The sequence below is a fragment of the Girardinichthys multiradiatus genome, chromosome 2, assembly GCF_021462225.1.
Source record: "Girardinichthys multiradiatus isolate DD_20200921_A chromosome 2, DD_fGirMul_XY1, whole genome shotgun sequence".
Classification (NCBI taxonomy): Eukaryota; Metazoa; Chordata; class Actinopteri; order Cyprinodontiformes; family Goodeidae; genus Girardinichthys; species Girardinichthys multiradiatus.
This window is the reverse complement of record NC_061795.1, coordinates 42,547,684-42,562,952: the sequence shown is the minus strand read 5'-3', so window position 1 is coordinate 42,562,952 and position 15,269 is coordinate 42,547,684. Positions and strand designations below refer to the sequence as shown.

General features: G+C 38.8%; 2 protein-coding genes across 6 annotated transcripts in view; one reads left to right on the top strand and one right to left on the bottom strand.

Moving 5' to 3' along the window:
• The first annotated feature begins 1,042 nt into the window (after positions 1-1,042).
• On the top strand, positions 1,043-4,575 carry si:ch211-194m7.5 (olfactomedin-4). Its single transcript, XM_047348900.1, has 7 exons — positions 1,043-1,196; positions 1,299-1,421; positions 1,508-1,726; positions 1,873-2,029; positions 2,211-2,438; positions 3,009-3,177; positions 3,967-4,575. The coding sequence occupies exons 1-7, from the start codon at positions 1,143-1,145 to the stop codon at positions 4,424-4,426; spliced, it is 1,410 nt and encodes a 469-aa protein (XP_047204856.1). The 5' UTR covers positions 1,043-1,142; the 3' UTR covers positions 4,427-4,575.
• Positions 4,576-11,043: 6,468 nt separating this feature from the next.
• The window catches only part of ndrg4 (NDRG family member 4), an 89,497-nt gene continuing 85,271 nt past the window's right edge, over positions 11,044-15,269 (bottom strand). For all 5 annotated transcript variants that reach the window (XM_047384875.1, XM_047384848.1, XM_047384841.1 and 2 more), the window contains one exon: positions 11,044-12,189. In XM_047384875.1, the coding sequence (XP_047240831.1) occupies positions 12,035-12,189 (155 nt within the window). In that variant the 3' untranslated portion in view covers positions 11,044-12,034. The remainder of the gene's footprint in view (positions 12,190-15,269) is intronic.

Sequence of the window (15,269 nt, the reverse complement as noted above, 5' to 3'; positions counted from 1 at the left end):
AATTGCTCTTGTAGGTACAGCAGTTCTGTCTTACTGAAATAATAACAGCCGTAAGGCACAACACTCAGTTGGGTGGAAAATTCATGGAGTGAAATCCTTAACGAAAGACCAAATTTGGATAAGTCTGGTCTATGTTGAAGATCTAAAATCACTTCTTTAATGTAATTAGCAAATTGCAACCTAGAACATAGAAACATTTTAGCCTCAAATACAAATGTCAGAAATCACTGCTTAACTGTGATTTTCCTCTTCTAAATTTATGATTCATCAAGGATGTGAAACTCTACCCAAAAAAGGAAACTATAGTTTACAATAGGTGTGAACTCAGGAGTCACCCATTCCCAATTTCTGTCATGCAAGATGTTTTATTTCCATTTCAAAAACACTTGGTAGTTTTACTTCACAAAAGTACAAACAATCACTTCTTCTTTCCTCCGATTAGCATCACTCACCATAAAACTGTGAAGTTTTACAACAAATATTGTCCATTCAGGAATTGCCCATTCCTGCTTTTTTATGATTGAGTAATTGTTTGATCTTTCTATATTTGAGGCCTAAGGGTGCCCTGTAAAACATTATCCCACCCACTCCTTCTCTCTCAGTTTCAACAAAGCATCCCTGCGATTTGAATGCCATTGATATTTCTTTTCTTACAATTTGATACACTCGGGTACTATTGATGGTACCCGAGTGAAAGGTGCTATGGAACACAAAAAAGAAAATAAATAAAATAATAAAAACAAAAAAAATGTTCTGATCTGTTTAAAATGAAAAATAAGAAAAACAAAAGAAGATAAAATCCAACCTTTACCAGAAGTAGCAATTTTTAAGCAAACAAAAAATTTCACATTAACTGATTGAGCAATGCATTAACAGGCTTGAACAGCAAGTTCTTCTTGGTAAATCTATCCACCTGGGAGCAATACATTTGGAACCATCTGGGTGTGTGCTGAAAATGAGTTTCATCAACAGGTCAAACAAACACTTTGCTGCAATCCCAACTTTAGAGAGGAAGTGAAACCCTGCAAACATGCAAACCCACTAACGTTTATGCTGAAATTTGTGGAAGTGTTCATGAAATAGTAGTTGGTGCTGCGGTCGGACTGTTTTCAGAGACAGTTTCATGTGCTATCTGGTGCATCATGAAGATGTATGTGATCCTTCCACTGTGGGCCCTGTTCACTGTCACCCAGCAGGTAAGAAGACGGTTATTAGTGTTTTCTTTTGTTATTATTTCAGTTTTTGATATCAATTATTTGTTAATTTTTCCCTGGTTTCATTCCCTGTCATGACTTCAGAAAGTACCATCAGACAACTGTCATTGTGAGTTAATAAGCTCAGAGAAACCATTTCCCTATGACAAGCTGAAAAAAGCACAGGCCAGTGCCTTAAGCTGCACAAACACCATCACTTCACAGAAGGTAGGCCAGTCTTGTTATTTTCATAAAGACCTCTACCAACAGTGTGTCTGGATCCATGCACTGCTTGATCACTGCTGCTCCTTCAGACCTCCACCTTAGACAGCCTGCTGCTAGGCCTGAATCGACGTCTTCCCCAGTTGGAGCACGACGTAGCAATGCTGGAAAAGGAGGATGATAGAACTCTGTATGGAGCTCTGAGTCTGCACATAATCGAGAACGAGCTCACAGAGATCCAGCAGATGATTGATACGCTCAACAGCACTACCACAGAAAGCAAGCACCTCAGTGAAAACATGGTTCAGCAGGTAGAGGCTTTTCAGTCTTTTTAATGCTTTAGCTTTAAATGCAATCAGCAGAATGAATACTCGCACATTTTGACAAATGTATATATAATAACAGAACATGAGCAATTCTAAATCATTAATTTACATGCATACTGTTATTTTTTTAGCTGGAGAATATAAAGGAGGAGATGGACGAGTTGGAAAAATTTGACACTATGCAGGTAGTGAAGAGACAACAAGCCAACCAGCGCCTAAGGAGGGACCTGGACCAATGCAGAAACAATGGAGTTCACCCCCCCATTCCACCCACTCAGCCTACAGGGAGTAAGTCTTAAAGCTCTGTGAACAACAACCCATCATGTTGCTGTTTGCATCATAAATAGGGATTTTAAATAAAGTTTCATGCAGGTGAAAATTAGCAGTTGGTGGAACTGGGAAGTACTTTACAACTATCCCTGCAAACATTCGATATCTTCCTGCATGTTTTAATTTTACATGCTCCTAGGTACCTGTCCTCATGGTCGATTCCTCAACATCACCGGACCAAGGGTCCAAACAGCTGGAGAGTATGCTGGCTCATACAAGTATGGTGCTTGGGGTCGGGATCCCAAACCAGAGCCGGGAAAGGAGAGCTGGCATTGGAGAGTAATGTTGACATCCAGCAACAGATACGCCCATTACGTCCGTCTGTACTCCAGTCTGAGCTCTCTTATTGTTGGCATCAGTGTTCCAGGTAAGATCCTGAACCTCTGTAGGCTTGATTTCTTTTTTTTTTTTTTTTACTTAAAACCAATGGTGCAAACTGTAGAGTAAAAACTATTTATTTGTCTGGGATTATTTTCAAAGAACAGATAACATTTGTTTTATTTCTTGTCATAACCTTTGTTTAAACACTGCATCACTATGATTTCACCTGTAGAGCAGATCTACTCAAATTAATCAGTGAACAACTGTTCCTGAACAAAAGGCATAAATAAATTACCATCAGGAGAAAGCAGGCATCATTATTAAAAGTTGATTAATTAAATTAACATATCACAGAATGTTGTCATGAAAATAAATTCATAAACATGCCCTCTCTTTGCTTCCGTGCTCCTAGCTTTACAGAGATGAAGGAACGTATCGCACACAAAAACTCTATTTAAGTTGGAAAAGCTTGAACATTTACAGTGTACTTAAGTTGAACCCCCTAAAGTGGAAGAAGACGGATAACAGAACATTTTGCTAATATACTATTGTTTCATTTATTTAGTAGATGATCTGTCTAGATTTTTTCTCGTCTTCTTGTGTTCTTTTTCTACAGGAAATGTCCTAATCCATCCGTCTAACCCAACCACCAACACCATCCAGGGCCCAAATGTGGTTCTGTACGCAGGGGCCTTGTACTACAACTGTTACAACAAAGATGCTGTCTGTCGATTCAACCTCACCTCCAAAATTGTGACATCTTTAGATCTACCGAAAGGAACCAGGTTAGTGCTTAACTCTTTTTAAAGATGTGGCTGCATGAATAAAATTAATAAAAGTACAACATACCCAAAAAATACCTTGTTACCATGAATTTATCTATTTTTCCTTGAACCCTCAAACAGATTTTATTTTACTTCTTCCATTTGGCAGGGTATTTGTGTCATCCATCTTTGGCCTATATCATTGATCGACTGCATCTGAGCTACAAGTTCAAAGAAAAAGTGTATGAAGTGCCTTCTCATGTAAAATGGTGCTGGTCCTTGACCAGATAGGTTCCAAACCAGAATACCGATTTCTAATCATCTGCCTTAATTTGTGGTTCGAGACCAGATCATCAATCCCTAATCGGGTGTCCAAGTTAATTCTTAAAGTAAAAGCGCTCTTTGACAACATATCTGCAGAGACAGAAACCAAACACCAAAGTGTATGTAAAACACAGATTTGATCATTTTAGGAAAAATAGAAAATATATAGCACCAAATGATCACAATGTTGCAGGGTCCTCGGTAAGTCACCAGTAACCCAAACAGACCTGTTAAAACATCATGTTTTATACAGAACATCAGCACTCTTATCTGTGAAACTATCTGTTCATTCTTCTTTTGTTCAACATGTCTTAAATGAAAATACAACAACAATGAAATTAAACAACATTTTGCAATATTCCAAATTTTATGTAAAAGATGTAAACTATTTCCTTTGCAGTTTCACTCATGAGTGAACTGAAGCTTGTTTTTGTTAATTTGTAACTTAAACACTCTGCATCACCTCTACTTTTCTGTGTTTACCAGGTATAACTCAAAGGGTGACTTCTGCCACCTTGAAGAGTGCTACCCGTACACCGATCTGGACCTGGCCACAGACGAGTCGGGCGTCTGGGTGGTCTACACCACCACCCAGGACTTTGGGAACCTGCTGTTATCGAAAGTGGAGGAGAGTGAGCCACCGAAGCTCGGCAAAACCTGGCAGACTTCAGTCTACAAGCGTAGCGTGACCAACACCTTCATGGCCTGCGGCGTCCTCTATGCGACTCGCTACGTCAACAAAAACATGGAGGAGATCTTTTATTCTTTCGACACGATGACAGGGAAGGAGAATTTCAATGTTGGCATCTTCATAAATAAGGTGTCTTCTGACATTCTGTCTTTAAACTACAGTCCAGTGGACCAGATGTTGCATGCATACTGTGATGCCCAGATGGTCTCTTATAAGGTTTTGTTTGAGTTGATGGGTAGCAACTTTCCATATTAACAAGGTAAAAAAAAAAAGAAGCAGTTCCCATTAGTGAATAAATTCCAGAAAGGATTGAACAACTGAAAAATTCCTTTTCCTTCATGTCTGAAACAACATATTTTTAATAATGGTTTTCCTTTATTAAACTTATTCCCTTCTGCCTTCCAGTTTCATTCACTAATGTCAAGTCCTTACTGTCAGATTTTATTTAAAATAGTACAAAACAGAAATTGAGATTCAAAGATAAACAAAATTTGTTTGTCATACAGTGTAATCAATGGTCTGACAGGTTGAATGACTAAGTCAAACCTTCCTGCCAAGATAACACAGTTCCTAGTTTTTTTATTAATAGATTTTGATCTAGACCAAGGCTTCCCAAAGGCTCATAAAAATGGTGTCCAAAGTTTATCCCCGGGGCCATTTGCAGCCCTCAGAATGATGTGAGCAGTCCACGACCACAATACAAAAATAGTAAATATTTGGCATGTCAGCATGGTTGATGCAGATTGAAAACTTCTTAAATTATTTTTAGGGTATAATTTTCAATGCTGAAAATGTCATCATTTTTAAGGCTGATTTGACCCACATGCAGAGAACACTCAGAGAAACGTTTAAAGAATTCATTAACAATTTGTGAAATGTACAAGGAGCGAAGTTTCCAGGAAGGCCGTCTGACTGGAAGGGAAAACAACAAGGTGAGTTCAGATCGGGATACAGACTTGCTAATTCTGTGGTTAGGCTTACTTTTCGTCCACCCTCAAGGATGTAGCCCAAGAAGCTGATGGATGACCAATGAAACTCGCACTTCTCAGCTTTGACATATAGTTGGTTCTCCAACAGGCGTTGCAAGACCAGACGGACATGTCGGCGGTGTTCTGCAAGAGTCTTAAAATAGATCAGGATGTCATCTAAATAAACAACAAACAAACAAATTCATATAGCAGCCATAAAAATTCAGGAAGTCCCATAAAACTTAATTGACGAGGGCCTGAAAAACGGCAGGAGCATTGCATAGTCCAAAAGGCATGACAAGATACTCAAAATGTCCCAGCGGGGTCTTGAAATGTGTTCTCTATGATTACCTGACAGAACTAATTCTAACGGCATGGTTCTGTGGGTTATGCTATGAAGTGTTATACCACCTAGAGCCAGAACCTGACGTGGCATGGGCAGTAATTCGGTCTTAATCTGATTTTGTTTTACAAGAACCTGGTCTATTAGACTCAACTCACACCCAGAATCTAAAAGAGCAGTTAAAGACATTGTGTGTTGGTTTTCTACTAGTGTGGCCGGCTGCGTAAAATGTGGGGGCAAACTGGGATTTTGGTCCACCGGATGCCCCACTATAACCAGCGCACCCACCCCTTTTGGTCGAACCGGGCATCCGGTTACTAAATGTTCAGGAGAACCACAATAAAAACACTGGCCGGCTTCTCTGCGTTGCTGTCGCTCGTCCTCCGTAAGCCGTGCCCTTCAGAGCTGCATGGGTTCGCCCTGACTCGGAGACAGATGAGCCTGCAGGTGGGAAGAGGAGGCGATGTGTACTCTAGTAAAGGTCCGCTCTGAGCGGATCCGTCTCCTCTCCCTCATCCTGATGTCTAACCTGACAGCCAGGGTAATGTACTCGTCTAAATCCTCAGGTTCATCTAATAAAGTGAGCTCATCCTTTAAAGTCTCATCTAAAGTTTGAAAAAATGCTGATTTCAATGCGCTGGAGTTCCAGCCTGAAGCTACGGCCAAAGTGCGAAAATCTATGATAAACTCTGTTAAGGGTCGATTATGTTGTTTGAGCGCCCGCAGACGCCGAGCTACGCTTGACTGATCCATATCAATGTTAAATATTAGTTTAAAGTCTTTAATGAAGTCTGCATAGGTACAGCCAAACTGGTTTAAATCAGCAAACCTTGCCTCCGCCCACTGAAGTGCTCTACCGGTCAGTAAACCTAACACATAGGAAATCTTAACGTCGTCGTGGGGAAAAGATTGAGAGGACCTATTGAACACCAGGGTGCACTGTAATAAAAAACCTCAACAACTCCCAAACTTCTGAGGGCTGAGGGAAATTACATCACAACTATGAGGGAGTTGCTGTGTTACTGGAGGACCGGCAGCGCCACCTGGAGGTGTGGCAGGCCTGACAGTGAGAGAGAGCTGCATTAAGGCTGTCATCTGCTGTAGCTGTTGACTGACCTGTCTCTGTTGATCCAGGAGGGAGCGGAGGGTCAAACCATGAGCCTGGATTAAACGTTTGTGTTTGGAAATGGTTCTCCGGAGGGCTTCTGCTGGGTCCGGCTGGCCTGAGTGTTCTGTCATCGTTTCTAAGGCCGACTTGACCCACATGCAGAAAACACTCAAATAGAGAAATGTTTAAAGAATGTATTAACAATTTGTGAAATGTACAAGGAGCAAAGTTTCCAGGAAGGCCGTCTGACTGGAAGGGAAAACAACAAGGTGAGTTCAGATCGGGATACAGACTTGCTAATTCTGTAGTTAGGCTTACTTTTCGGGTGGGGCAATGCGCCAGGGGGGAGATGGTTGCAAGTCTGGGACAGTCAGGTAGTGCTGATTCCGTTGGGGCTTCTTGATGATCCAGGAAGAACCGTAGGAGGGTGGAAAGGGTTCGCTTAACCAGACAGAGAGGTACCGAAAGCGCTACAATCAGTCATTCAGCCATTCATACACACATTCACACACTGAAAGTGGTGAGCTACTGTACATGGTAGCCACAGCTGCCCTGGGACTTATGCAAAATAACCTGGCTAAATAACGTGTCCCATATGCCATTCTTGTTGTTGAATGGAATGAAAACAATAGTGTATGCCTTCCTTTTTTTTTTTTTTTTTTTACAAAAATTAGACTGCTTTGTTGTCACATTAAAACACTACCTTTATTTCACTGTTTAGCAGGAAAAAATAGTAAAATATTCTCATTAATACTGTGTAATAGTTTAAAGAGGGAACTTTAAACTTGACAATTTTGGCCTGCGTATCAAAAGGTTTGGACAGCAGGGGCTTATAACATATATACCTTATATTTCACCATTAAAGATGTACTAAGTATAGAATCTCTGGATCATACTGTGCTTGATAAGCTGGGCTGTTCCCATTTCCACTTTTTTTTTTTTTTTTTTTTGCCACATCATACAAAATGCACACCTAATGACATCTCACCCAGGGGGTTACGTCCTATTGGCCTAACAAATTGTGTATTTTTTCTAAAGATGAAAGGGAATACAATGAAGATGGCCAGTTTTTGAAATCTTAAAATGATATTGCTAGTTTGCTTGCTAAAATGCTAGTTGGACAAATCTCAGACAGGTATTTAGAAGAAATTCAAATTGCACACCAAAATCATTATCCTTAAAGGTGCGCCTAATTTGTAGAGTTTATATAGCAAAAACAACTGAACACATCTGAATAAAACCTTTGACATCATGGTAATGACATATAATTTTTCTTTTTCAAAAATGGCTTTTTAAAATAATTTCTGAAAACTATTTTTTTCATCCTTAGTTTCGCATACCTTTGTTCTGATCCATAACATACAATCCCAATAAAAACATTGAAGTCTGTGATAGTAACCTCACAAAATGTATAAGGGCTCAAAGGGTTTCAATATTTTTGCAAGTTAAAAAGAGCTAAGTTAAAAAATATCACACACAACTTCTCAAATTCTGATATTAAGTCTTTATTTTTTGTTATTGGACCAGTACATGGACAGAGACAGCTAAGTTTGTATTTATATATCATATTAAATTTTACATTACACATCTGAATGACAATGAAGCAGGTAAGAGTCTTTCTACTGTTGTGAATAGAAACCAGCTAACAGGGAAGACTCCCACAATATGAAACAAACAAGAAAAAAAGACATTATTGCTTCATACAAATCAATAATAATGGCAGTCAGTAGAAGCATAAGAGTAGTAGTAACACATTAATCAAGATCATTATACCAAGATGAGGTCACACCCTACAGTCAACTATAAAAAACTCAGGGGGAGAGAAACATAAATGTGTTTTCTCACATTATAGCATTATTGGTGTTTGGTAATGGTAACCTGCTCTAGAAATAAAAAGTATCTACACAAGCGAGGAGGTCTTAACAAACCGAACCAGTGAGCAGCTGACAGGCAGCTGTGGATGTTTCTGTTTAAAGACCTTCGGAGAGGAAGGCGGAGGAACGAGTTGCTGTTTTCATGTTCAGGGTTAAATTTCAGAGATGTGGGGACACAGAGAAGAAGTGCAAACCATGGTGAGATGGAGGAGTAGGATGACAATACCGTACAGCACTTCAAAAAAGGGACAAGATACATTCAGGAGGCCCCCAGGCAGTGCGGGTCGAAATTGTGTGGGAGGAACCAGAGTGTAAGATGGCAGAAAATAGGTTTTTGTGAAAAGAAGAAACACTGAAAGATGACTGAACACGAACTCCACTAAATGCAGTCTCGAATGTTTGAAAATTCCTTTGCAGGTTGCTTTGATTTGACCTCATAAATTCACCTTCAATTTATTTTAGATCAACAGTTAATCTCTCATGCTTCAACAGCTTCACATTCTTTTCCTTCGACATTCATTCAACTATATTTGAGGGCAGCATCTTTCTCTGTTCTGCTTTAAGAAACACTCTCTTTGTCCTCCCTGTCGCTCCCTGGTGTTCCAGAGTAGTTACTACAACATGCTTGAAAAGCGACTTCAGCTGATAGCCCTTTAGGGTGCGGCTGGGCTTGCCTGTAAGAGCCGGGGCACCTTGTGATTTTTTTAAGGGTAAGGGGGTATTTTTTTATCTTAAGGTCGCTGGGGGTTGCCCTACATTCTGAGCTTGGAGCCCAAATGGCGCCAAAACAGCCCCGCCTCTGACAGGCTGCCCCAGGGGAACGCACACCTCAGTGTTTGGAAGCTACGCCCCTTCCTAAAGGGGATGGAATGTTTTGTTTCATATTTAAAAAAATTGAAATCAGCAAAACATGAAGTGATGGTACATGAATACTGGACAGTAATGCAGCTAAAAAAACAGGGAGCCTTGTTTAGTCTCTGTGAAGGTGGTCCAAGTTCACAGCAGATGACAGCACGTACCTTTCCTATTCACAAACTACTCTTGCAGTATATAGGCACAACTAAAAGCACAAAACCAGTTAGATTACGGCTAATCATCAAACATCAAGTCACACAATGATCATGGAGCGATGTCTTTGTGTGTTTCAGTGATTTCTTTGGCACAGTTCCATCACAAAACCCAGCCCACACATTTTTCCTTTCAGTAAATGAGTGAAAATGGGTACTTGTGTGTGGAAAGTGTACAGTATGGGGGTGTAGCTTTGGTATATCCACGCCAGAGGGCTGGGCGCTGTAAGGGAAGCTCTTTGGACCTGCCGGGTCTGCCCGGTTGTACCTTGGTTTCCCATACCCAGTTTAGTTTGGTTTCTGGACAGATTGTAATTGTCAACTTGGAGAATACAAACAGCCAACTACGGTCAGAACCGTGTGCATGCAGAAGAGCTTCAGATCCATGATGGGTGTTGCATCTATGACTCTAAACATCCATCTATTTAGCCTAATGAAAATGCTCCTATTATTACATACTACTTATGCAGGAATGCCCTAAGATTTACATTCACATGCAAATATGTGTTAAATAATATGAATAAATCTACACTATGTTTATGTAGTGGATGTCTTTAATGTGAGGTGACCTACACACACATTAAAGCTGCACTCAGCAAATAGGAGTAATACAGAAAATTTCAGCTTTAACAGCCATATATTTTGTACCAATAAAGCAGTCATGTTCACCTGCCTGGCCTGTCAGAATCAAAAAAAGAGGTTCTTCTAAATGATTTTACATAGAGTAGAAAAACACTGAAAGTTAGTCAGGCTTTTCCTGACTTAACTTCTCTATTCTAAGGACTATATTACACAGAAGAGAACAAATGTGCTCCAGTTTTTGATAGAGGTAGTATTTTTAAATCCAACAAACAGGAAAAATACAAGTTTATCCCTAAATTATACATTAAACCACTTGCTCATAGCCTTTATCTAATTGTTATTAAACTAAAGAAAAAGTACATCAACGTATTTCCTGTTGGCTGAAGCCTTATTCTTAGTTTTAATGCAATTAACACATAGGGTGTTAGGTTTTACTAAGCAAAAAATGTCTGATTCCAATCTCTGGCTGATTGGTTGTTGCATCTTTCCTAGGATAGAGGCAACGAAGTGTTTTAAAAGACCTAAAAATTATTCCATAAAACCATGCTAACAAACATTATACTACTCTTCTAATTTTCAAGCAATACAAATATTAATTTAAGCCTCTGACCATGCTCAGGTCTTGAGGTATTTTATGCTAGAATGTACAAATAATACAAACATGTTTAGAAAACTTTTTTTTTTTACCTTTCCTTGTTCATTATGACTATTATTAATAAAATATATCCTATATATATATATATATATATATATATATATATATATATATATATATATATATATATATGTGTGTATATATAATACATATAAATGTAAATGTGTGGTTCCAACATTCGCCACAATGGGGTGAAAAAACTGCCGAATACAACTGCAACCATCTTGGAAATAATAACAGTGTTTCTTTCCCTTTCCTGTAAATTGAAAAATGCACATTTTACAGAAACTGCACATCAGAACCTTATATGAGACCACGCAGCTCCAGATTGTCATTTTGCTTAAAAATCACTCCTACTCTTAACACTTCCACCCTAATTCTCTATTTAAACTAAAATAAGTGACTAGAGTTTAATTTCCTGGATCTGAGGTGATAAAAGTTGCCTCTGCTTAATTTTTTAGGGAAAAGTAAAGAGACAGAGCCAGGTTGGGGAAGATGACAACATCACATTGTTATATTTTAAATCAATATAAATTTAGACTAGGTGCAGCTTTAGTTTTGCATGCGCTGCTATAGTTAGGCTCTAAAATAAACTAACACATCATGTCTAAGAGCTACAGGTACACTCGGCTACGATAAGACTGCGTCGTGTCATCTGTCCAACTCTGGACACACCTTTTTGTTCCATCCTGTCCACTCATGGCAAGAGATCAGCGTCCTTAGCAGCACTGCAGAGAGAGATGCTTCCAACTTCTCACAAGTAACATGAACTACTTTCCAAAATCCACATGCATTTATGTGTTTTTATTTATTTTACCTTCGTGGCAACCCCAAAAAGTTGTGCTTTCCTTCTCATTTTTGCCTTCAAATCAAAAGTTAACAACAACTTTTTGATTAAACGTTGGTGTCTGGATAATGGGTTGTTTGTATAAGTGTGATTGTGTGTGTGTCTTTTGGGGGGAGTCCAGGCAAATAAATGAGGAACACTTAGCAAACACAAGAATGACACTTCAAGAGCAAAACCCGCTGTTTATATTTTTGAGTGTGGGGCGAGGAGGAGCCGGGGTGGATTTTCAAAGGTCTGTTGGGTGTGTTAGAAGCAGTACAGATGGTATTTTACAGTGACAGGGAAGAATATGGCAGACAAAGATGAAGACAGAGATAGAGAAAGCTGTCAGCTAACACTTATCTTCAAGCCTTATTTTTGATCCTCCTCTTCCCTCACCCCCCCCGCTAACCCTCTTCCTCCCTTCTCTCTGTGGTTCCTCAGCAGGACACCTCCATGGTTTGGGAGACTGAGCCGACCCCCTCGGCGCTGTCTGAGTTGGTGCAGGCCCGGGAGCGGGGCCCCTCCACAGAGCCGGCACTGGTCAGTGAGGCCGTCCTGGAGCGAGCTAGGCGGGTCATGCTAGCGGAGGGCACTGTGAGGAAGAGGAGAAGAAGAAGAGTTAGATTTTTGGAAAGAAAAAAACTATGTATTGAGGTAACGTTGGGGAGATGTAGGAGGACATGCTAATATGAATAACTGAAGAATATACCTATTTTTCAGCTGACTGGTTCATATAGCAGCCATAAAACGTTTGGGCTGATGAAAAAGCTGCTAATGTGTCGACACCATGCATGGTATTCTTAGTTTAAGATATACCGAAGTCCATGGAAATAACTTGAAAATATGTAGGGCTATATATTTTAATTTCCTTTCTTCAGTTAATCAGTTTTATTAAATAAAGGTCCTGGCTACATTACTTTACATTTTCCTCTGAAATTTAGAATTTTCTTATAAGCAGAAAGCTAAATATTCCCTAAAATGTTAAGGGGCCCATTAAAGGTTAGTAGGTGGCATGAATTCTAAAGTGAGAAGTTACTCCAGTAACAATTTATCGAGTATCTATTTTGTAAGTGGTTTCTACCACATGCAAACAACACAGCAATAATGGAAATGCACAAACTAAGCTGCAATGCCTTTGTTTCATCTCAGGTCTCTGCCAGACATATGTGGATACTCTAAATAGAATTTATTTTAGGAAATGTATTGAGCATATAGAATTTGCTGTAATTTCCACAAAACCTTTTCTGTAGGTGGGATGTTCAAACACAGCAGAAAATATTTCATTTGCTGAATATCTCATTGTGAGCAGGGCCAAGATGAGCAGGTTGAGTCAGAATTGATAAATAAATACTTCTATTAAGTATTCTATTAAGTCCAATAATGTGCCATTTATATTTTATCAGTAATTTTACTGATAGGTGTGTTATAAAGCTGTGAGAGACTGGTTGTCAAGAATGAGGCTTAAGAGAGTTGGGATTTGAAAGGTGGTGTCAAGTTGTAGGAGCAAAAGGTGAAAAATTGGGTTTTACTCTTCTTTTAGATGTCAGTCACATTTAATTATTCCTATATGTTCCAGAGCATATTGTCAAATGTATGTGTCATTTGGACTTGGAGTGACCACATCTTTTATTGCAGAAAGCTTTTTTACATTCCAACAAATTTTAGCAGTTTTAAAAGAGCTCAAAAGTGATTTTTTTCCCACCTATTAGTGAGGCTTAAAACAGTCTAAAAAAAAGTATACTATCCAGAATATGTAAATAGGAAGGCAGTTTACAACTATCCACTTTAAGCACTGATAAAGTCTTTACAAATTGTTACTTTCCCTTAAAATATGGTATGCAAAAAATTAAAAAAAGCAAATCATATACACTTGAAACAGGATGTTTACATATGCAGTGTAAAAGGGTACCACCGTTTTTTCCAAGTGGCATTATATTAGACTGAACTTTTCCTTTCTTAGGTCAGTTATGATTACCAAAGTTATTTCTATTTACTAAATGCCAGAATAACAACAAATAAAATTTTTTTTTCTTTAAATTCAGAATTTTGCATATTAAGGTTACTAAGCCTTTAAATAATTTGAGAGCCCAGATGATGATATAATGTCTTTGTGAGCTTCTGAAAGGATAATTGACAAGAACTGAATTAACTGGAAGCACACCTGTGTATGTATTTTGAGGTGCCTGTGACACACTTTTCACACAAATGCAGAAATTTATAGAAAACATTTATATATTGAAGGACTTGGGCAGTAACTGACATATTAGGATTAAAGATGTGATAAAAGACAGTTGTGACACAAAATAAGCATATTTCGATTATAAATCTCGCAAGACCAAAGTCGCCCAGAAATAATGTCTAAAAGGTTCTGGTAGAAGCTAAGTTACGTTAAAAACAGCGTTAAAATGGTGAAATGGTGCATTGCTGGTGGTGGCAGCAATACTATGACGTCTGCACTACTTTTCTGAAGCAATGAGGATCAGAGCTGCCTGGATCAGAGCTGGAAAACTGGGACAGATGGGCTGGTTCCACCAAGCACAGCCAGTTGTGATTGGAGGACTTTTCTGCAAACTGCTTCGAACAAGAAACCTGTCAGAGGTTGGGATATCTGACAGACGTAGGAGCCATGCTGTTCAGAGCATCTGATGGAAAAAGATCGCCAAAGCATGGTTGTTGTTGCTGTTGCTAAACTGATCAAGGTTCAGCAGGTAAGAAAACTTCCTTGTTGCAAAAGGACATTTAGATATCGGCAGTTATTGTTAATAATTAATAATCCAAAATTATTATTTTTATTATTTATAATAATAATCCAAAATTATTATTATTAAAATAAGATAAATTACACGCACGTATGATATATTTAAATAAATATTTCTCTAAAGATTCTGATATAAAGTTAAAAAATGTTACCCTGGATTTACACTGTTTCTGCTCCGGTCCAGTCCGGTCCACGGCGAAGCCCGGAGGAGCTCCAAGAAGCATACGCAGGTCAAGCAATAAAAGTCAGTGAAAAATGTGGTAGCAAGTCCAAAACAATTCACTGTGTGAAAGTTACACCAGCTAAACTGCTAGATTTTCCTTTTTATGCATCCAGATATTTTCATGTGTTTTGTTCTGCAATAGGTGAGTACACTGAGTGCAGCGAAGCTATATTTGTTGCTTAATTTGGTGCTTTTAATGTTTAATTGCTCGGTTTATAATACTTTACTTAGCCCAGTAACTGATCTAATTGATCTAATGTTAACAACTGCTAATATATACACGTGTGTATATAAATATATGTGTGTATTTATTAATATAGCAAGATCTAGTCTGTCTTTAGTGAATTGAAAATCCGGATGTTGTGTTCGTTCTGTTTCCTGCATTAATAACGCATATTGATTTCGGCCGAGCTCCGGCATCCATATAGACTCTGGTTGACTCGATGGCCATCCGCATGCCGCAGCACTTGTGCTCTGGTATCTGATGACAGCTAAGTTTTCTCTCCTGACTCTGCTGCGTCTCTCTCTGATAGTGACTGAAATATATCTAAAGAAATATCAGATTCTTCGCTGCTGTCTGTGTTGCTGGCCATTGTAGCAGCAGTCAGGTTCCCCTTTGACATCATACAAAAGCACAACAAAATCACAAAGGAGTAGTCTGTAAATGCATTTTAGTACATTTATGACCATA

Excerpts from the sequence above, each read along its gene's own strand:
- si:ch211-194m7.5 (XM_047348900.1), top strand. The coding sequence starts at position 1,143 with ATGAAGATGTATGTGATCCTTCCACTGTGGGCCCTGTTCACTGTCACC. Across the intron at positions 1,197-1,298 it reads TGTTCACTGTCACCCAGCAG|AAAGTACCATCAGACAACTG; the intron begins GTAAGAAGACGG and ends TCATGACTTCAG. Across the intron at positions 3,178-3,966 it reads GATCTACCGAAAGGAACCAG|GTATAACTCAAAGGGTGACT; the intron begins GTTAGTGCTTAA and ends TGTGTTTACCAG.